The sequence below is a fragment of the Mauremys mutica genome, chromosome 22 (genome assembly GCF_020497125.1).
Source record: "Mauremys mutica isolate MM-2020 ecotype Southern chromosome 22, ASM2049712v1, whole genome shotgun sequence".
NCBI classification, from domain to species: domain Eukaryota; kingdom Metazoa; phylum Chordata; order Testudines; family Geoemydidae; genus Mauremys; species Mauremys mutica.
Genome location: NC_059093.1, coordinates 13623189 through 13647077, shown reverse-complemented (window position 1 = coordinate 13647077; position 23889 = coordinate 13623189). Strand labels below are relative to the sequence as shown.

Sequence of the window (23889 nt, the reverse complement as noted above, 5' to 3'; positions counted from 1 at the left end):
ATTTGCATACTGATATGTGAAAGCGAATTACAGCTATGTCTGCCAGCACAAGGGTTTTCAAGTACCACTGTTACAAATAGGGATAATACTACTTACCTTTCTCCCAAGGGTGTTGTGAGGGTTAATTATTTAACCTCTATAAAGCACTTTGAGAGCCTGGAATGAAAGACTTTGTAAGTACACAGCATTATTATGAATGAATTCTGTTTTCTAGGATAGCTGGCCATTTATCTTTAACATAGTCTATATGATCTTTTCAAAGTAACTTAGTGTCAAATATTACCCACTAGGAATTTAAACCCTTTTAGCTATATCTGTTTGTTCTCCACACAGATACAGTTTGCACTCCTTTGTAGCTTTCCTTTCAGTAAAGATCAGTCTTTGGTTTTAGCAATGGAGAACTTGAAAGCTGAGGCATTTCCACAGTTTGAAGTCTCCAGTAATGCTTTGTTTATTCTCTTTTATGTCACCTCAATAGTCCTGCTCCTAATCCATAAAGCACAATCATCTGCAAATAGAGTGACACCTATGCCAGGATTTATTCATTTTGGAAAATCATTTATCATAATGTTAAATAAGGTCAGGCTGTTAACACTTTCCTGTGGTGTATCATTTTTAATATTACTTTAATATAACTTTCCCAACTCTGATACCTTTTACTCAAAAATTCTCTAATCCATCTATCCATCCTTCCTTTTATCCCTATTGAACCTATGCTTTCTTTATTGCACACCAAAGTGTTCACTGCTGTTCTGTACTCAGAATGATAGTGGTTTACATTCACTTTTGACTGGTGTAGATTTTTACACAAAGTACTGGGCAATTGTGAATCTGATCCAGTTCTCAAAGCTAAGGACCTCAAGGTAACCCATGTGGGAGCCTGGTAATTTAGTCATTTGAATTATAAGAAAAGAAAATAGAGATTTAGGGTGAAATCCTGGTCCCATTGAAGTTAATAGCAAAACTCTCATTGAATTCAACTGTCCCGAAGATTTCACCCTTGTTTGTTTAGAAAAAATGCCATTTTTTATTTAAAGAACCTGTGTCACAAAACCACAGACTCATGCGATAACTGAAAAGTAACAAAGCCTTGGAAGAAAATTAGATAGAAAATTAGAATGTCCAAGATATTAATGATTTAAAATACATGGCTGAAGTTTCAGAAGTTCAGGACCTCCCACTCTCCTTGCAATGGGATGCCTTGGAGCTCAGAATCACTGAACATCGGGATTTTTACAGTGCTTTATAACATAATAAAGCCAGGGTTTATTTCCACCGTCTCTTCTGTATTTTATTTTAAGTAAAAGGAAGGTAACAGAAACTATATGACCATCACACAAAATTTGTGACCAGGGACTGGCCAGGCTGCATCCAGGCATAGAAAACAAAGCGCAAATCAGCAGCACAGGAAGAGGAAATACACAGGGGAGAATGTTAGAAGTATAAATATTAGGAAATTGGGGGTAAAGGAAAATTCTCCCAGACTGTGAAATTAACCAGAAAGACTCCCACCATAGCACTAATTAAAAGCCGGGGCAGCCATTGATTAGAAGATGTTTCTTTTTTTTTCCTCCCCAGAGGTTTGGGCTAGAGAGAACGGGGCGGAGCCTTCCCTCACCTGTGCCCGCTTGCTCCGCGTCAGCCGCTCACCTGTATCCAGAGAGCGACAGGTGCGCTTGGGGCTGGCGGGAGCAGCAGTAAGTGGTCAGCAGGTAAAGTTCTTCTGCGGGTGAGCGGACTGAGAAGGGGAGCGCCAGGTGCTTGCGGGTTTTATGCTTCGTGTCTCGAGGCCACCCCCCTGGATCAGGCTACCGGGGACTGCAGAATGAAGACAGGGGGTCCCCTGGGCTGGGAATTTTCTCCACGTTTAGAGGAGCGGAGCCGAGCCCCCCTCTCTCTTATTCACCCACCCATGAGGGCTGCGCTCCGCTCTCTGAGCAGCCTGGGGTGGGTAGAAGCTCCGGGTTACAGTTCCGTGAGCAGAAGGCTGTGTATCGCGGTGATGTGGGAAGGCTTTGCTAAGGTGAGTCTTATGCCACTGCCCTGCTCTGCTCTTTCTCCCACCCCCCGCCCCAAGCCATAGCTTTCCCTCTGCAGGGCAGGGGATTCCCTTCCCTGGAATCCACCTCAGTGCCCTCCAGCACAAGCCCCCTCCATCCTCCTCCTGGGGTTTCAGAAAGCAGCCAATAAAGGTGCAGGCACGATAAGGCAGAGCCCTGGGGTGTGGTTCCTCTGATAGTGACTCTGCCTGTGTGCGTGGAGCCCTGCACTTCCTTCCTTCTCTACATACCGATGTCACGGAGGGGTCCCTGTTTCTGGGGAGTGTTTGGTTTGCTTTTGCTCTCGCCAACCTGGGGAGGTGGAAAGGTGACCACGCCGTGTTTGTAGTGGTAACAAACTGACCAGGGAGCCTAGTGGTTAAAGATCCTGGAGCCTAGCAGCCAGGAGGGGCTTCAATTACTTACAAGAAGGAAACCTCTAAACAATGTTAGTCGGCTGCACTAAGGTACATCAGGCGAATGGCAATTGAAAGCAGGAGAGGAAAAGACCAACTCTCAATGATATTACAAGTAAAATGGTACTTTCTGTCCTTGGCCACTTGGTCCTTGGACTTGCAGAGGATCTTGCTCTGTCACTGAGCTAATGTAGCTTTATGAGTCACTTTCTTTAATTCTGATTCTTCTGCTCTGCCTTCAACCGAACTAATGAGACAGAGCCCTTTCTTCTAAAACCTAGAAGAAAGTCTAGATGAGATCCATATGTTGTTGAGCTGCTGGCCTGAAATGCATTAGCCTTCAGGTGTGCTCTCTGTAGCATTGTCCAGAAATGTGCTTTATTTTTTTACAGTGAGTGAAAAATAAACAAATACTTCTGGAGCAAAGAACAGCAGCAAGATCAGAGTCCAGAAATAACTCTTATCAAAACTTGATACTAGTGACAGACTAAATTCTAACAGGAACAATAAGGAAAGAAAAAAGTCATCCCTGTCATCTAGTAAAATTGATAACAGATCTCATTTCTAGCACAAGGTACAACGTCTGATACAGAGTACAACCCTAACTATGCACTGATCTCAAATGCTTATGGAAGAAAATTGCTAACAGCCTAAATTTCTAGGGTAGCATCTATGAGCAGGCTGCATGTGTGCATCCCCTTCTTCCCCCCCCCCCCCCCCAAGTGACTTTCAGGCATTTTAGGTGCCAATTATATAATTAAATTTTGATTCATTAGGTCTTTTTGTAACCGAAGACTGGAAATTTTCAGAAGCAACTGTAGAATGAAGGAAAGTTGCTCCACCAGTCTGGCAGATTTTTTATCAGCCTAATTTGTTTAAGTAATAACATAACTGTTCAAAACCATCACAATTCTCCCTAGGTGCAGCTGGAGGAAAGGGATATAAGAGAACCTGTGATTTAATAGCATGAAATTCTGCAAAGGGGAATTTTAGCCTGAATAGAGATCACTAACAAACAAGCAAATAGATTCCCAAGGAGCGAGGTTGAAGTGCTTATGATTATAGGTGCATGTGAGGCTTTGCAGACAAATAGGGCATCGTCCTGACAATCTAAATTTTGATGTTGCGCAAGGAGGATTTGAAGACCGGTAATGGGTGAATGGGGTAAGAGAAGGAAACAAGTTTAGGAACAACTTAAGTTTGTGTGAATAGTTTTCTCCACACATTTCTTGTTGGTTCCTTTTATCATCTTTTTGCTCTCTTTAGAAGAGTTTGGGGGAGATATTGTAACCATTTGCCTCTGTCTTCTCCCCCACATGTTGTCCCACTGCATGAAGGTCGGTTGGAAGCACCTTTCCACCCTCCCCTCTAGAGCATCCAGGGATTTCCCTACACACACACACCCAGTGGTGATGTAAACCCCCCCCCCTGAATTTCCCCAACTCCCCACCCCCACCGGTCAACTAGTTATGTGCAGTGTTGCCAATTTAGTCATTGGTTGTGAATTTGAATTTGAATTGAAACATTAATACACACTTTTAAAAGCAGATACAGTGTATGATAAAATACTTGTACCTGAAAAAGTACAATAGGTTTGAAAAGTATGAATAAAGACTAGCTTCTTCACACAGCTATTGGTTTGTTTTTTTTTCGACAATGTTGGCACATTCGTTTTGGCAATGTTGGCCAGCCTTATAATTTCAAATAATTGTTTGTAAGTGAGGTCTGAATGAGCTCTCCCCTGACAGCTAGTGATGTTCCAGGGGAGGGTGGGGGAGGATTCAGGACCAGACTGTATTTACATGAACACACCTACTCTGCCTAGGTATCCAGCAGACAGAGCTGTGCTGCCGAAGTGATCAATTTTTGGCTGGTGTTGGGTTAAAAATCACTTTAGTATTGAATGTGGGGGTCATGAAATGTTATCCTTATTGTATGAGTGAAGGGCAGCAGAACTGTACTTAGCCTGTCCTGATTGAAGGGGTCACCCACGCTGCTTAATTTTTGCCAGGGCTCAGCCCTGGTACCTCTAGGCTTGGCAGTTCTTGCCACATCAGTTAGGAAAGTAAAAACCATGACTGAGCCCTGGCACCTCTTTCATTACAAATTAAGCACTGGTCACCCTCAAGTGAACTGCACTCGCAAAGCAAGGGGTTTGGATGGCAGTGGGAGGGGGTGAAGTACAAACTTTGCTCAGAGAAAAGTGTAACTCTAAACTCCTGTACAAACTGTAGAGGCCATCTACTCCAAATGGCACTAGTACGGGCTACAGAATCTTCCAAAGACATTTCAAAAGCTATACATTATAATGTATGTATTATATTCTGGATGAAAGAGTCCAAAAGGACTGAATGTCTTGGAAAATATAGAAGATACACTGGGACTGAAGTTCAAATTAGTCCAACCGGGGAAAACCCATTGGCTTTCTCATGAGCAATCCTTGGCTGTTGTCTTAAAATTACTGCAACTGTTGTTATTGGCTTTGGAAAGTATCTACCAAGATGGGACGCATCTAAGTAGTGAGGCTGGTGGACTACTTTTGCTACTAGGTTCAGAGAAGACCATCGCCATTTTCTCTCTTGCAAGTCAACTGTTGAAACCACTTGGGCCATTAAACAATGCCATCCAGGCATCTGCTACAATAGTAGTAGATCTCTGTCCAGCAATGGAAACTACACTTGGATCAATCAGAGAGAGATCCATTGAAAACATACTGGAAGAAGCAGAGACTTCAATTCAGAAATTGATTAATTAGGGCACTTGTCGTCTTCATTTAAGGAGTCAGTATAAGAAGTGTTTAAGTCAGCTGAAAAAATAAAGTACACAGACTTGATTCTTACATCTCTACAACACCAACTTCTGGATTCTATCAACCTCTACGTAGCTTTTACAGATGCCTGTCTTATAAAACTCTCTGCCAGTTGAGTGGAGTGAGGCACTACCTGCAAGGGGCTGCCATGTGATCAGGACAGAATAGAGAATTTAAACACAGACAGGAATATCATGCAATGAACAAATGAAGATTTAACTTCAACTTCTTCTTTATCATCACTAGTGGTTCAACCCAATATTTGTGCTATTTTTTCTGGGATGAAAGAAGTAGGAATTCATTTTTCTTCTCCCACTCACAACAGCTACAGTTGTGTTCTTTTTCCTCATTGAATAGAATTTAGTGTTCTGAAAGAAGTTGCCTTCTGCGTAATCATGACCACATCATGAAGGACTGGAAGTACCGGAGCCATGAGAAGCCCCTAAAAACGAATGCACTGCATTCAAGAAGTTCATTAACAGAGTTGTGCAAAATTATAACAAGAAACTAAGACAAATGTAGATATAGTGCTTCATAGTAGGCTTGTGTATACAACTTTTAATTTGTGTGGTGGTTTTAAGTCATGTTTTTAAAACCAATAAAATGGTCATGAACCATTTTTCAGTTTTTACTATGGTGCCATACAGCCCACCTGCACCCTAATGGTCTCACACCTCATCAGTTCTCACTCCTCCCCTGTATTTTTAAACACTTCCTCCTAATTTCAATTCCTGGGGGAAACACTGAGCACATCCCAGCCTATGAGGTTGCACTGTACTCTGGCAAAGAGCAACCAGATACTCGGTGAGAACATCTGGAGTATAGAAACCACATGGGGAAGGAAGGCTTCTTCTACCTCAGCTGCCCTAGTGTTGCCACTCCCTGATGGCTGTGGGAAGAGAAGCAGTATTCTTCAGGGTCTGAAAGTAGGGAATAATACTGCACTGGTCACTAGGAGCTTGCAAAAAATGAACCACGTGAGCCTGCCATGTGTAGCTGCCTCTTATAAAGCAGAGGCCAAACTGAACTGGTTTGTGAGCTAGGTCCTTTTGCTGGAAGCTGCTATCTTTGCTAGCTTTCATCTAACTTTTCAAATGCCATCTAGGAGTAACCCTTACAGTAATGTCTTCCAGAGCCTGCAAACAGCCTGGACCAACAGCCTCAAGAAGTGTGAAATGCTTCCACCCATCCCAATGGGTTATTAGCTCTGAGGACTGATAATGTCCAAGTCAGCATTAATTACTTCACTGTAGCTCAAAGTGTGTAAAAAATCAGTAGGATGATCCCATTACCAAGCTCTGTGGTGTGTGGTATCTGTTACCTCTCCCGTGGGTGCAACTTGGTTTATGAATGGAGCTTGGGGGGAAGTGACACTACTCTTTTCCAGTTGACTAGTCATCCAGTGAGTTGTTCAGAAACACATGAACAAAAAATAACTCCTACAACCGGCACAGGTTATTGACCATTATTCCTATAGAATGTCTGACTCATCATAGAGTTTAAGGCCAAAAGGGACCACCAGTTCATCTAGGCCTCCTGTACATCACAGGCCACCAACACCACCCAGCACCTGCACATTTAAACTCAACCACTGAAACTAGGCCGAAGTATTACAGCCCACCGAAGCCTAAATTATTACGTGCAACAGGCAGAGAGTAGGAGGGGCCGAGGCGCACCAGTGCCCAACGTCATTAAGTGAGATGTACCCAGATGATTCTGGCAAGTGACCTGCTGCAGAGGAAGGTGGGTTTTTTGTTTTAAAAGCTCACTGCCAGTATGACTTGGGGAAAAATTCCTTCCCAACCCCACATACGGTGATCAGTTAGACCCCGAGTATGTAAGCAAGAACAAACCAGCCAATCACCTGAGAGGGAGAGCTCTGTCTCATCTCCAGCTGTTGCTATTCCTAATGCTTCAGAGAAAGGAGGTTTTTGTTAAATCCCAGAATACAGTGGAGAGAGGGAATCTCTTCCTGGCCTCTGGCTGGCTGAAACCATGAGCTCTTAGGAACATAAGACAAAAATGGGAAGTGAACCCCAGGGCTGTTGAGCCCTGCCCCCTATCATCACGTGCAACCCTGTCATGCAATTGCACTCAGATTTTTCCAGCATGTAAATAAAAGTGTACTCACTGCTGGGGGCAGAAAAAAGGCAAGCAGCTCTCATATAAAAGGGATTTAGTTCTTTTTCTGTTTAAGCTGCTGACAATCACCGGCAATAGAGGTCACTGCCATCTGCATGGCTTCAAATGATGCACCTACAGAAATCCAAACTTTCCTTTTTATTTCTCATCTTTCCCACCCACCTTTTGAACAAGTTTGTAGGTAAAGAAGGGTTTTGGAAATCATACCCTTGCTCCTAATAAAGCACTTGCCTGAGGGGAATGAAATTGTGAGAGAATGGGAAACTTTGTTGAGCTTTGAGCACTCCTAATAGATTAAAGGCTCTTTAGTTAAACACTCCAGATGTATTTCAGAACTAGAACCAGGAGTGAATAGTGTAATGCCCCCCTGAATCAATTCTATAAAGACTGAACAAGATCTAAATATAAATAGAGAAACCTTGAGGACCCCACACTATCTGACCAGATAAGTGAACTGGTTCATTTGTCCAATTACACGGCCGGATCCATTAGTAACAAGTCTAATTACTGTATGTTTGGAACAGATGTGAACAGCGCAGTATCGCTATACACATTCAGGTGAGCAGGAGGTGAAATAGTCCATTAACACCTAGGGTTGGCTGGCTTTACTTTAGAAGCTGAATCAAACTGGGTGTTTGTTGCCAAGAGATGCACTTGCACCAAGAGTGGCAGGACTGACACAAATCCTGTCTGAGACTTTCCTGCAGCTTTTGCTAGTGAAATGTATGAGTGAGCTAAATTCATGTTGAGATAAGAAGACTCCCTGTAATTCACTTGAATTAAGGGCCCAGCAGTCCCCTTAAGACTGTTACAATGGTCCTTCTAACACCATGTATGCACGCAAGAGCCATAGGCACTGTTCTCAAACCCCACATCACCACCAGTGTAGTTCTTAGGTAGTGCATGGTCAGTGTGTGAACCTAGGTGCATGATTTGCGTAATCTGAGTGAGGTGGGAGGGTGCAGAATGGGTGTCTGTGAGCAGTTTGCTACAGTGGCGTACTGGACTTTGGACTTTCACTGCACACCACCAGGAACCAGACAGATTGTGCAAGATGAAGTGTTATTGACAGGGTAAAAGAAACCGATTCAGGGAGGATAGGTGCATTGGGCCAGTAAAGCAGATGAGACCTTTGGAAAGCTCCAGAGGCTCCAAACTTGGCCATGAAGAGGTCCTCTGAGGCAGTTCTGGTGAAGCAGAAGAAGCAGGAGAGAAGCCTAATGACCCTGGGGAAAGCTGAAGCTGCTGCATGACAGCAGCAGCAGAGGCAGCGCTGGGCGGGAGAAGGGTCTGCATTTCACTAAATTGCAGGAGAAGGGTGCGGGAGACAAAAGATGAGATGTTTGCCTGGGTGATCCATCTTGAGATGGGAGGAGTGTTCCAAAGTGAGCAGGAATGTGGAGTGAAATGGAAGGTGGAGGGGGCCAGAGGGATCAAGGTGGCAGGAGAGGGGAGGTAAAGGAGATGGGCAGAATTGGGGCAATTGGCTCTGGTGGTGGTGGTGGGGGGAAATGTAGGACTGAGTAGCAGGGCAATGAGATGGGGAAGGGCAGAAAAGGTGGAACTAAGGTAACTGGACAGCAAGTGTGAAAAATCGGGACAGAGGGTGAGGAGCTAATAGGAGCCTATATGAGAGAGAGACCCCAAAATTGGGACAGTCCCTATAAAATCGGGACATCTGGTCACCCTAAGTGGAACTGGTGGTGGGAATAAGAGAGAGGGAGGAGGAAATGCAGGGAGCAGGAAGAGACTCCACCAGAAGAGGTGCATTCAGAAGTAGGGGTGAGCAGCTGCTGGCTATGTCCAGACACTGCTAATTCTTGGGAGAACAGGGAACTGGCAACAGCCCAAGAAACAAACTGAGCTGTGAAAGTGATCAGAATAGAAGCCCCAGGTCAATGATTAAGACGACTAATAGCGTGATACTGTAATAAACAGGCAATATTGCAAAGTACGGTAATTAAAGTTAGTGGAGAATCAGGTATGCTATGGAACAAGCAGGTGAACTGAGTAATGGAGTAAGCAGGAAGTCAGGTAAGGGCAAGACAATTTCTGAAAAAGCAGCCTCTAACTGTGGGTGCCCAGGTTGAGATGCCTTGGGCCTGTTTCTCAGAAGATACTGAGCACCCACAACTCCATCTGAAGTCATTGGGCTCTTTTCGCTAATGTCTAATGTGGTAGCGCCAAGGACCCCAGACAAGGACTGGGGCTCTGAGCTTGGGACTTTACAAACAAACAACTCAGACCGTGGAGCACTAGGATTTAGACAATAGGCAAATGGTGAATGACAAGAAAAAGGACAAGGTACCAGCAGAGACAAGTGCATTCAGGCATGTTGGTATTCCCTGTGGTTACATAGTCCAGACAGGTTACCGTGCCCTATTCCCTGCTCCAGAGTAATCAGAGCAAAGGCTCTGCACAGAAATGCTTGAGACAGCCTATTGCTCTTTTGTGCTCAGCTGAGTCTCTATTGACATTGGCACACAAACATTGCAAGCAGTTCTGCGCTGTGCAGGATGGGTCAGGGCACATGATCATTCTATTAGTCTCAGGGTGGGTCAGTCACATGGGGAAACGTTAGTCCTCTCTTAGTGTGCTTAAAAATACATTGAAGATAATTTTCTACTCTCCTACAAACGCATTTTGATTGTGAAATGGGTTGTGCACAGTGTGTCCAACAGGGCAAAAGGTATGGCCTTAATTTACCATGCCCTGATGAGTCTGTGCATCTATTAATTATGATGAATATTCTGGCAGCTCCTATTTTATGGGGCACACCTTTAATTGCCATTTAAATTTCTTTTTTAATAGTACAGCTGCTAGAGCTCTCATACAGGCTTACTGTGTGGCCAGCTATTCACCCAGAAATCTTATCTTTTCAGCCATCTCCATAGTGTTTATGAATGTGGCCTCTTTATAGCAATTTGGGTAGGTGGTTGGTGTGTCTCCAAGGAAATAAAGTGTCTATTACATAAAACTGTTGGATTGTACCAATACTGCTGGTTAAGGATTCTCTGTTTGGCTCATTAAACACAGAAGGCAAATGTGCTCATTTGACAATAATCTCTCCCGTTCAGCCATGGAGTGAGGCAGAGGCTTTTGTTACTTGTAACAGCTGGCCACAACATTGCTGTCAAATATGCTAGAAAATAGTATTTTATTGTATGGGCTAGTTCCATTCTAGGCGTAAATATCCTCTCATAAGAGCTACTTGCAGGGATAGTAATATATCTTTACTGGTAGCTCCTATCTCATGGTTTTGTAGGAAAGGAGCCCAGGACCTCAGCAATGGAAGCAAAGTCCTCTACCTCTTCAGTTGAAGAAGTAACTGTACAAGTAACAGTCAGAAAACTAGAGGAAGCACTGAACAATGCTCATAACACTCAAGGCTTGTCTACATGAGAAAGTGACACTGGTTTAACTGAAAGTGATAATTTAAACCAGTGCAAGGCTCTATGTCAATGCTTTTAGTTTGGTTTAAGGGTGGCTTATTTTGCTTTATCTTAAGTTGATTGGAGACACGTTTAAGTTCAACTGAAAGAAGTGTCAACATAGGGATTTGCACTAGTTTTGTGGTATTAAGGGCTGGGCCTTTAAGGGCTGAGCTTTCCAGAAAGATAATCTAGACAGGGTGCTGTGAAGCTCTTGGTCACCTCAGTTGGAGTACTGTGTCCAATTCTGGGTGCATACTTCAGAAAATGTGTGAACAAATTGGAGAGAGTCCAGAAAAGAGCAACGAAAATGATAAAAGGTTTAGAAAACCTGACCTAGGAGGAAAGATTTTAAAAACCTAGGATCCTCAGTCATGAACCAGGACCCCATTGTGCCAGGTGCTGTACAAACACGGAACAAAAAGATGGTCCCTGCCCCTGTTGAGTAGTGGAGTGGGAAGGGCCCTAAAATGTGAGGACCTGGAGTCCTCTGCTGGTGCTTAGAGCTCTCTGCACAGAGAGTCTGTTTCTCTGCACGGCCTCCTAGGCCCCACTATCCAGCTCCGTAGCACCACAGCTCTGATGGAGCCAAGCTCCCGGGAACTTTCCAGTCAGTGCCTTGGTGAGCACCAACCTAATACTGACGGTATTTTGTGTGAAATCTCTGTGGAGTTGGTAAGCTGAGAGGATGGGGATGGAGATGGCAAGTTGTACGGTCAGATCCAGCTCTGCAGTTCAGCCCCATCTCATCATCACCTGCTATTTAAATAAACTAATTCAAAGTAGCAAGATATATGGCTGCTGCTTACTAGTAAATGTACGTCTGTTTTACAGAGCGAGAGAGACTAATAAACAGACGAGAAACATTTTGGTGCACTGAGTTTCAGCTTCAGCTATTAATTAAAAAAGCCTAATTGATCATCCTGGCACAACTGACCAGTAATTATGCCAGATGGTCTTCCTGACATATGCTCAAGGCTACATCAAATAGCTAACAGTTTCTTCACCTTGTTAAGCAAACTAGCAAAAGGCAAACAGGAACAATCTGTGTTTAATTGCTACAATTCTCCTAGGAAACCAATCCCCTGACTCACCTAAGTAACTAGATGTGCGTGTGCTCTGTGACTAAGTGAAACACTGGGACTCTCAACCTGCTGTTCTCTGTGTTAACAGGTGAAAAGTTCATTCTGTGATATCGAAACTCTGGTGCTATATAACACAGCATACAACATGGTCATACATTAGAGTAAAAAGAACAGGAGTACTTGTGGCACCTTAGAGACTAACAAATTTGTTAGTCTCTAAGGTGCCACAAGTACTCCTGTTCTTTTTGTGGATACAGACTAACATGGCTGCTACTCTGAAACCATACATTAGAGCAGGGGTAGGCAACCTATGGCATGCGTGCCGAAGGCAGCACGCGAGCTGATTTTCAGTGGCACTCACTCTGCCCAGGTCCTGGCCACCGGTCCGGGGGGCTCTGCATTTTAATTTAATTTTAAATGAAGCTTCTTAAACATTTTGAAACCCTATTAACTTTCCATACAACAATAGTTTAGTTCTACATTATAGACTTCTAGAAAGAGACCTTCTAAAAATGTTAATGTATTACTGGCATGCGAAACCTTAAATTAGAGTGAATAAATGAAGACTCGGTACAGCGCTTCTAAAAGGTTGCCAACCCCTGCATTAGAGTGTCACCCAAGATCTGTAACTGTATTATCCTTCCTGTCACTCTGTATAAACTGAGGGATCTGTTTTACACCTCTCTTTTCTTCATCCCTAAGGCCTACTGTACTTCATCCTGTCTTCTGAAATCCTCTTCCCCCCACCCTCTGTTTTTATAACCCCAACCCTTGTCCATCTCTTGTTTTGACTGCTGCAACTGCCTCTTCTCTGGACTCTCCATATCTCATCTTGTGCCCACTCAAGTCTATCCAAAATGCTGCTGTCAAAATCATCTCTCTCCCCACTCCATGCCGCCTTCTCCCCCCAGATGCTCAGACTGCTGGTGTCTCTTTGCATCTCTTCGCTGTCTTCCACTCATGCAGCCAGTTCAGACTTGCCTTTATCTTAAAGAGCAGTCACCTTCCTATTCACAACTTTGCTCTCATTCTTCTTCTGTTCCTAACCAATCTCTTATAAAAGTGCTTGCTTAGATGGAACTGTAACTGCGGGTTATATACTGGTCATAGCATTTGGAGAAAAAGAAAAGAGCAGATGCTGGCCTGGTTAGGCAGTCTGGCTTGCTGGGGATATCACAGTGCCAATCCAGGGAGCTGTGCAGTCTTAAAATGCTTTGTCAGGAGTCAGTAAGACTCGGGTCTCTGCCCCAGAGAGATGACGGCTGGGAGCGGGAAACTTTAAGCAGGAAGCCTCACGGGACAGTAGAGGGGGAATGCTGATGCATTTGCCCTGAAACTGTGACAGAAGAGAGATACAAGGAGGGGGAAAATGAGTAACAGGTTTGGGATTATAAGTGACAGATGGGCTTCGTGAGCTGGTCTGGGTTGTGTGGAGGACCCAGGGTGACAGTTTTTGAAATACAGTAACCAGGCCAAATAAGAACTGATCTGTACCTTTTGGAAGATTTAATTTAAACGTGTAACTTCACCTCCGGGCTTCCTAGTTCCACTCATCAAGGACTAAGAGCCAATGAGGCCATTCTTGCAAGGGGTCAGTTCAGCCTTGTTAATTCCCTTGGGTCTGCTGAGGCTCTGGACCATTTTGAAGTTCACCCATCAGCAGGAGGAGTTGGTGGCCACTGCTTTTTTTTTTTTTTTTTTTTTTTTTTTTAAAAAAGGGACCCATCTCTGTATCTTCCCCATAGGCTCTTTCTGCTTAGGCTGCTTTCAGCCAGCATCTTCCTTTCTTTTGTACCAGAAAAGTTGCGGGCCCTGTACTCCCACTGGCATCTGGCAGATCTTCATGTCTCTTTGTGGCCACTGATTATTCCAGGGAGCCAATAAAAGCAGGTATGTCAGGATGGCCTCGTTGCCGTGCTGAGGTCAATGTCAAACGCCTCCAGGGCAGGCTGTGGGTAGTTTGTGATATGAGCCACTCCCATGTAGTATTCACCTTTGTGCTCCCACCCTGGATGGAGGCAGAGGGAAGGAACAGTGGATTAATCTCATACCCTGCTTGCACCATAGGTGGCATTTCTCAGAGCTCCATCATTGTCACATCTGTCTGCCGTTGTGTAACATCTGTTCCTTCCTTCCATGTAAAGACCCGCGCTGTCCCCTCAGTTTAGATAATTTACTTAACAGAAGTCCTAGGTGGTTTATTTCCAGTAGTAAATCGTTGCGGTCAATCTGCAGCTTGTACATGAGAAGACCCAAGGAAACTGATGAGTCTTGCAATGTACCTTGAAGGATGCAAGATTCAGGCTCAGCTTGCTCTCTGGTGTCAGCAACTTCAGCAGTTTTGGGGCCTTTGCTGAGAAAGTTAGTTGGAGCCCAGGCTCCATCAGCTGTATTACTGCATTGAACTAAGTGGCCATGGTGGGGTGTGACTAGACAGAGATACTCCCTGACACAACCAGGTCTTTCTAGCCAATTTAGAGCTCTACAGATAAGGGCAAAAGCTTGAAATGGACCTGGAATTGGATCAGCAGCCAACACAAAGCATGGAGCACTGAAGACATGAACTCAGGTCTCTGTTTAGATTGCTGGTGGACTGCTCCCTTGCAACCTTTCCAGAAATTGCTCACCAGTTCCAGAGTATGTGTAAGGTCATTTGTGCAGCACGGGGCTAGCCTTGTCTGTCAGCCACCCACTCAGTGGGTCATTCCCCAATGTTTCTTCTCCCACCCTCCTAGCTAGGTCTGTGCCACTCCATCCAAAGGACAGGGGGAGCACAACGCTGGCTGGCGAAGGTGGGTCAGATTTCAGCATGAAGCAGATATTTGGCCAGCATTCATGCCATTGGCTAGAGTTACAGTGATATGTATGTATTGTTATTTGCAAAAGCCACAAACTGGATCAGAGGCAGTGGGTTTGGATGAATATATTGTCCGGAAGGGTTTATTGCCAATGAATGCATTGTCATGCTTTTCTTACCCCTGCGCATTTCCTTTTTGAAGCTTTTTGCAGATCTGCCACAGTACCCTACTAATTTGGCCGCTCCATCCTAGAGCTTCGTCCTTGCCTGCAACCATCCTTCAAAATAGACTTCAAGAACTAATGTCAAGTTCAAACACAGACCAGCGAAATGATGAAATGCTTCTCTTGTCCTTAGGGCACAATACAGTGGGGAGTGACATCATTGCCTGCCAGGCAGTTTGGATGTGCTGTGGATTCCCATGACTACAAGCAAGACAGCTGGTTTCAACTTCTTGCATGCTTTGTCCTCTTGCAGTGATGCACTTGCTCCATCACCTGCACAGGTGCACGTACACCACAAAGATTAGAAGCTTGTCTGGATCTGTACAGTGCTTTGCAGTCCACACTTATTCAGAGCTCATTGGTCCAATATACTTGGTGGAACCTCTAGATAGCTTCATGCTAATCTCTGCCCATGCTACAAGTATAGAAGGTTCATTCTAACTGTTTTGTTTTGTTTTTAATGCTTCCTCTGAAGGAATATTACTCAGTTTCAAAGGGGATTCTTTTCGTCTTGGTTCCAGAGTCACAGGGCCCGAAATCCCTCTGCAAATGGTTCTGCGTCACTGACCATGATATACAGTGTGTGATTGGTATCTTGGTAAAGATTAGCCTAGTTCTGGTAGCTGAGCCAGAGGGAGGCACTCTTTTCTTCTTCGGTAGGGGTACTGCTGGCAGGGCATGGGGTTACTGTTTAGTGACTGCGCTTGGTCGGGGAATCTGCTTAACGTATCTGCCATGCCATTGCCTCTTAAAATGACAACGTGAAAAGCAAATATTTGGGTTGTAAAATGATCTTGAAATAAATGTGAAAAAACTTTGTTTTTGTTCTTTTCACAGAGTTCTCTTCCTGAGCTAACCGTGGTCATGCCCCATGGGCAAGGCTTATTTGCATTGTTAGGGAGATTGTAAAAGCCCTTCTCTCAATGGCCTTTTATTTCCTTGCCTTTTAGCGCCAGCAGGTAGACCAAGATGGCAAATTTCAAAGGTCATGCTCTCCCAGGCAGCTTCTTCCTGCTCTTTGGCCTCTGGTGGTCTGTGAAATACCCCCTGAGGTACTTCAACGAGAAGGTGGATAAAAAGTCCCGTAGAAACCACAGTTACCAACGCTTGGATGTCATTGAAGGAGCAGCCAAAATCATCTTTACCCTGATAGGTAAGGATTAGAACACTGAGCATCCCCAACCACCCAAGACTATTCACCATGCTATAATTATTGTCTTACTGTAGAAACTTTGACCTTTTCACCCACCCTATAGCCCCTTAATTTTTACCCTTACTTTTGATGAAATTATCCTACATGTACAATATTATAAACATGGTCCAATGAACTGCACACCACCAAGTGTCTCCAATGGGTGACATGAAGCATAAGAACATAAGCATGGCCATGCTGGGTCACAACAAAGATCCATCTAGCCCGGTATCCTGTCTTCTGACAGTGGCCAATGCCAGGTGCCCAAGAACAGGTAATCATCAAGTGATCCATCTCCTCTTGCCCACTCCCAGCTTCTGGCAAACAGAGACAAACTCTACCAGGGCTTTTTCATTCTCTCCAGCCTGGAGAATGTTTTGTCTTCAAATCTGTTCCTCATAGACACTGCCAGACTGGATCAGACTATGGGTCCATCTTGTCCAGTGTCCTGTCTCTAACAATAGCCAGAACCAGATGCGCCACAGAATAGTGCAAGAACTCTGCAGTAGGCAGATGTGGAATAATATGACCCCAAGATAGGTCTCACCTTGGTCTCTAATAGAGATTAGTTTAAGCTGTAAAGCACAAACTTTAATCTCCCTTCCAAAAATTTTATTGTCACTAATTATGACAACTGGATGTCCATATAAATATCCATCTCCTTTTTTAATTTTGTTACATTCTTGTTCTTAGTGATTTCCTCTGGCAATGAGTTCCACAGTCTAATCACTCATTGTGTGAAAAAGTATTTCCTTTTCTTGGTTTTGGATTTCCCTCTTTTTTTTAATTTCCTCCTTTTAAAAAAAAATAGGACATGTAACCCTCTATTTGTCTCTGTCCAGGGATGCTCGCTGAGCAGTTTGTCCCCGATGGCCCCCACTTGTATCTCTACAGTGGTGAGGAACGCAGCTGGGTGAAGTTGATGAACTGGCAGCACACGACCATGTACCTGTTCTATGGACTCTCAGGGGTGGTGGATGTGCTCACTTACTCCCCGCTCAAGTTGCCCCTGGGACTGGATCGCCTCATGCTGTCTGTGGCTGTGTTTGTGGAAGGTTAGTAGCCTGGTGGCAAATGGCTAGGGCTGAGATTCCCAAAGCTGCTCAGAGGATTTCGACAGATACCTATTGAACCTAATGGGACTTGGGGATATAGATGTACTAGACAGCTTTGAAAGTCTACCACTAGGATGATAACTAGATTGTAAAACCTGCTAATGTGCTGAGGAAAAAACAGTTAAGAGACTGGAGAAACTACACAAAAAAATCACTGGAATAAACTCTGTTAACTGGATTCTGAAATGGCTGGAAACATCTCAAGATGTTGCTGGAAGCAGCTGGGTTCAGGAAGAAAGTTTGGGGATATCATAGATACGAAACACAGGAAGTATCATGAAAGGATTAATGATGAGTTGCCGAGAGACACAGGATCTTGCCAAGTTCTGAACCTCAGCAAAATTGGGGTGCGTTGGGGCATGGGGTGTTACTTAAAGTCCATCTCTAGTGAGACGTAAAGGGCAGCCACCACATCTAAATCAGAGGAGGCCTCAATCTGGCTTTATTATACCAGAACTTTTTTCTGCAGTGAAAGGGAATTTCTTTGTGTCTCTGACTATGAGGAGTTTTGAAGACCATAGGAGATTTCAGGTTTCCTAGCTGAATTCACATCAGATGGAAGTAGATAGAGTTGAATACTGAAACCATTAAGTGGCTATAGAGCTGGGATCAGGATGTGTCACCCTATTATCACAACAGGGAGCGGGCCAGTCACTTCTTGCACTGTCACGAGAGCGAGGGCCTGTCTGATGCCCAGCAATGAACATCAGGCAGGTGAGCTCTTTGTGTGGAGATAAGGGAGTATAATGTAACTGAACTGACACAGATAAAGCTAAAGATCCTGCCATTATTTCAAGAGCAACTGCCTCATGATTACTAACAGGCTTTAAAACCATCCAATACTTGCCATAGGCTGTCATGGATTCCTCAGATGACAATGGCTTTGTGGTATGAAGCAGCAGGCTGAAGTCCCTTGTTATCATAAACATCTGGTAGATGCTACTCTTGCCTCACATCTATAGAGCTTTGTCCTTGTGTCATGTGTACCCCCAGAGAGCAATTAATTCCACTGTGGGCAGCGTCGGTCTTGCCTGCTTTCATCTCACCTGTCAAATCCAAGTGGCCAATGCACTGGCTTCAAATCAACACATCGTGAATACCATTCTCTGTTCTTGGCTCAGTTAATATGTTAAGATTTCTTTTTACCTGCCAGTGCCATAAACTCACGTGTGTGCCCATGCACATGTGTGCAGTGGGAGTGGGGGGACAGAGGGCTTTGCTGCAGAGATCTGCAGCTGAAACCTATTAGGATCTGGCTCACACATCTCCAGTAAGACTATCGCAGGATGGGGACCTGGAAGACCTGGGTTCTATTTCCAGTCTGCCACTGCTCTCCTGGGTGACCATGGGCAAATTGCTTCACTTCCATGTACTTCAGTTTCCCCGTCTGTAAAATGGAGATAATGGAATGGTGCTGGCCTCCTTTTGCCAAGCACTTTGAGATTGATTGATTGATTTTTTTATTGTATGAAAACTGCAATGCAAAATCTATATGTTCCTTACTAACAACGCCGCTCTGAATTTGGTATGAATTTCGACAGGTTTTCTCTTTTATTATCACGTCCTTCACCGCCCCATGCTAGATATGCACATCCACTCCCTGCTGCTCATCGCCGTGTTCGGCGGGGCCTTCAGCATCCTGCTGGAAGTCTTCCTCCGTGACAACATTGTCTTGGAGCTCTTCAGGGCTAGCCTTGCCATCCTGCAGGGAACCTGGTTCTGGCAGGTCAGTTCTGGTTCAACACCTTCAGCTTTGTTCTAGGACTAGGCATTGGGGGTGGGGAAACAGGGTGTGGGGGAGGGATGTACATCACTGTACATACAAATCAGTTGTCATTAAAGGATTATCTTTCCGGGTTTACTTGGTAAATGCTTCAAAACCCATCTATGAACAATTGTCCTGGAAACCTACTAGTCCCAGGTCCTTTACTATGACCACTGATCATAAAATAACTGATTTTCTTTGTTCACTTGCTCTTTTTAAATAAAAAGAGAGAGAGAAATTACTTGCTGTGATCAAGACTTTTTGCCATGCTCTCCTAGGAGCGTGACCAGATGTCCCGATTTTATAAGGACAGCCCCGACTTTGGGGTCTTTTTCCTATATAGGCTCCTATTATCCTCCACCCTCTCCCCTGATTTTTCACACTTGCTGTCTGGTCACCCTATCTCCTAGCCATGTACTATAGATATTGTTACTTCATGTTTTTTGCACATTGTGAGGCCCCCACCCTTTAGTTTGGTGGGAAGAAATAGCCGTTCTAGAACTGTATGTGGATTAAGTAACTGCCGTGTGGTATGCTAATGAATTTCAGATGCGTGTTATGGAAACTCCCCTAAGGATGGTTCAGCATCAACAGTACCAAAGGATTGAATATGTATCTTTAGAACTAAATAGAACACAAGATAATTGGTCATGTTCTCTTTCTTCATGTGTAACTGCTCCCTTCACTTTGATTCAAGATAGGGAACCTCCTTTCTAATAGAATCAAATGTAAAACAAAAGTTTGCCAAGCAGTTCTAGTAAGCTGGTTAATTGATAAGGATGGTGATTTGATAGTGAGCCCAGAGCCTTCTGCTTCCCAATGTGGCATTTATTGCTATACACGCTTTTCTTTGGTGATCTTCACCATAGTGTCTGAGCACCTTGGGCACCTTAACTTATCTTCACAATGCTCCTCAGAAATCAGGGAGTATTATCATCCCCATTTTACTGATGGGGAAACCGAGGAACAAATATTTTGAGTGAGTTGCCCAAGGCCACACAGCAAGTTTGTGGCAAAGATGAGACTTGAACTCAGGTGTTCTGAGCTTGAACCACAAGTCCAGCCTTGTGCATGAGTGGGGGTCAGGCCACTCCATTAGTGAGTGAAGCATTATAATAATAAGGGTGAAGTAAAGCGATGTTAGAGGTTGGACAGTCAGGCATCCACTTTTTTTCCCCTCAAAGGTAACAAATCATTTTATTCTAACCAGATTGGGTTTGTGCTGTTCCCACCCCGGGGAGGCCCAGCCTGGGATGAGGATGACCATAACAACATCATGTTTGTCACCATGTGCTTCTTCTGGCACTACGCAGTTGCTCTTCTCATCATGATTGCCAACTACGCTCTCACTTACTGGTATGTTAGCGGTGGGAGGGCAGGGGAGACGATTGGAGCGTGATGCAGAATGGCTTATATCATGACCTGCAGTACAAAGCCATGGCTGAGTTACAGGCATCAAATGGCTTTAAATTTCAGGGCATGCCAAGAGGCGTATCCTTCACTTGCCAAATGCACAGATTCAAAGCAATGTCAGCAAGCCTCTAAGTTGCTTCTTGAAGTCCTAACCTTTTTTATTTCTTTGCACTTGGGTGCTGGCTGGCAATTGAAAGTGAAGGTTTAATTTTTAAAAAATGTATAAAAGAATCAACAGTTAAAATATTGCTGGAAATATGTAGCACTTGGCATTGCAATGTCGATTTCATTCTGAGGATTTCAAAGCACTTTAAAACAGCAATGAATTTAGATTCACAGCACCTTTGTCTAGAAGGCAGACCAAAATAGTGCCAACCCCAAATATCAAGAAATATAAAAAGTACTTAGACTCCAGAAAATGAGATTAACTTTAAAAATTCTCATTATTTAAAAAAAAAAAAAAGGCGGGCGGTTCTTTTTAAGGCTTTCTGGCTTCTGAGCTTTACTGGTACAACAGGGTGAGCTTTCCATGCTACCAGGAGGGCTATCCATCTGTCTTAAATATTTGTCAGGCCCCAGCACTGTAATACATGAGTGCCACACAGTCTGTCTTTAACCGGACAATGCTCCGGTGAGATAGGGAAGTACTTTCATCTCCATTTTACAGAAGGGGAACTGATGCACAGAGAAACTTGAGTTGTCCAAAGTGTCACAGTCTAGAAACTTTTTTTTTTAAATAAAAGATGGGAATCTCATATATTCACTCCAGCAGCTGGGGTTTAAAGAAAAACATGAATTATCACAAGACCTGTGATAAAATCATGAGAGTTGACAACACTGCGAAACAGCCACAAGAGATTAAGGGGTATATATTTTTTTCCAGCCTAGTTGACACCTGTCTTCCCTTTTTGCAGCTGCTATATTTTTATTCCTACAAAATGGGGCTAGATTTGTAAAGGTATATTGGTGCCTAAAGTTGCAGATAGGTGCCTAAGTGTCTTTGAAAATCCTGTTAGGTGCCTATCAGCATCTGTAGGTCCCTAAATATCTTTAAAATATGCCCACGTGAACTATCTAAACCTCAGATTTGTGCCTGCACTCGAATACTTAGAGATCCGGAATACTCCAATTTGGGTCCGCAGCTCAATACTGGGAGCACAAAAGTGAGTTTAAACTTGTGCCTGCGACAGGAGGAACATCTTCCTGAAAACTTACCCCTAAATGAGGTGTCCGCTGTCGCACTCAACATCTGTGGCTGAGCTCTGTAATAGAAACACGTTCTCCTGACTTCCAGCCCGGGAGCATTCTTCCTCCCGCGTCTCACCATACACACAGAGAAATATTTCACTGTATCACAGATGACATGACCATATCCCATCTGTACTTATGTATAGAATATGGTATCCCGCTAATGGCTGCACCAAGCTAACGTAGCCACACTGGACAAGCCCATTTGTCTGAGCATCTTGCGCAGCCCACCTTGCAATGGCTACATTAAATGCAGCGTTTGGAATGTGCAACTGTGATGCTCCCCGGGGATATCCAGGGCTGTGTGGCACCTTGCCACCACCTGCCCTTAGCACGAGGCAGCCTTGTCAGTTCCCTGAAACCATCAGCCTCTGACAGCACAAGCACTGCCACTCAGATGTCGCTTTCTCTGTACAGGTTAGCGATAGGCACACATGCCAACCCCTTTGCAGAGAATGACCCAAGGATCTGCTACAGAATTACCAGGCCTGCTATTCCAGCCCCATGCGATGCCTGTAATCCCACTGCAGCCCCTGGATAGTTGGCATTAGGAGACTGATCGATTTCAAGGCAAGAATGGACCATTGTGATCATCTGGTCTGCCCCACCTGTATAACACAGGCCACAGAACTACCTAAAATAATGCCTAGGGCACTCTGGGGCGGGAGGGAGTCTTCCTTTGGAGGCCACTCTCCAGGAGTATCAAACAAGGAGCTCGCTAGGGTGAGAGGTGAAATCTGCCTATACAGCACTTGGTGGGAGGTGTCATTCCAGGATAGATGGGGGGGTGGGGGATCTCTTCCTCCTGGGCACAGGGTAAGGTGCTTCTTATAGAGAGGTGACACACCTTATACAGCCTCCATCTCCCTATATGGGGCCTCATATTATAGTGCATCACACAGGGGGCTGGGGTCTTTCTGGAGGTTGTGAGGCGCAGTGCCAGAAAGTCTCTTCTGGCTGGTGGGGTCCCTTTTGACAGGGAATGGATTCGGGAAAGGGGGGTTGCTGCTCACCGGTGTTCATGCAGCTCAGCCAGGCTTCGCCTTCATTCCTCCTCAGCGCCTGTTTTGTGGGTCAAAGCACGTGGAAAACCTGATGCAGGGGAGAGTAGAGAAATGATTCAATATCACAGAATAATACAAACCACTGCAACCCATGCAAGCAAATTCTTATCCATGTGTGTAATCCTGCCACCCTAAGATTAGTGGCCTTCAGGGCAGCATTGGTGGGCGGGGGTTTCAGTAACCATGGCTATTATTGTTTGTGTGTTACAGCTGCATCCGAAGATGTAAGAGAGACACTAGAGAAATAGATATTGGACTTGGTGTTCGGAAGCAGAAAAATGACACAAGCTCTCATGTTTCCCTCTTAAATGGATCGGATGAGGAATGACGACAGTGCACCTTGGCTGATATCTCTTATTTCCTAAAGATTATGAGAATCAATTTTTTTTAATCCAAGTAATATTTATATTGGAATATCAAGAAGGAAGATCCTGCAATTTTACTGCTGAACAATATGGACAGACTCAAGATGTGATCTCTGCTCTCCTTCGGTAAATTCCCTGAAGCCCTTTGGATCTGAAATGGGTGCATAATGTCCTACTTCTGAGCAATTTTATTTAATGACAAAATCAAATGCAGAAATTCAAATGTCAGGACAATTTGGCTTATGGGATCTCAGGTCTATGTTGTCTCCATAGTGATGGACCAGAGCCTGCCAGTCATATTTTCTGAGTGAATTGAGGGCTGACCTGTGATAGTCGAAGTTGGAGAAACCTGCAGACTGGGCTTCAATAACTCTAGTGATACCTTGTGGAGTGAAGGATTCGGAAGGGTCACCTGTTGCATTGCATGCGGGCCGGATAAAGCACAACAACCAATGTGATTGCAAGCTGAATCATTTATTATGTACAATGCATCATATTATATAGACTTCTCCATATTAGCAAACGTCAGACACACCAACATCACATTGCTGCTGATTGGTTCTTAGTCCGATACACACGCTTTTCACACGCATGGCCCTTTGCTTACTGATTTCCCATTTCCCATGCAACTCATCTGATTATGGACTTGTTTATCACCTTGAAACCGATCCCAGCTAGGCCACCTGGCGTTTGCCTCCCTCTGGCTAGCTCTCAACTTTCTCATAACAACTTTATCTAACTCCTCTGTTCTTGATGTGCTGCTGCTGTAAGTTTCCACCAAGGC

General features: G+C 44.3%; 1 protein-coding gene across 1 annotated transcript; it reads left to right on the top strand.

The window, feature by feature from the left end:
• Positions 1-1878: 1878 nt before the first annotated feature.
• On the top strand, positions 1879-23512 carry LOC123354878 (transmembrane protein 45B-like). Its single transcript, XM_044997244.1, has 6 exons — positions 1879-2023; positions 15894-16096; positions 16978-17190; positions 18792-18976; positions 20226-20371; positions 22951-23512. The coding sequence occupies exons 2-6, from the start codon at positions 15913-15915 to the stop codon at positions 23066-23068; spliced, it is 846 nt and encodes a 281-aa protein (XP_044853179.1). The 5' UTR covers positions 1879-2023; positions 15894-15912; the 3' UTR covers positions 23069-23512.
• Positions 23513-23889: the final 377 nt, after the last annotated feature.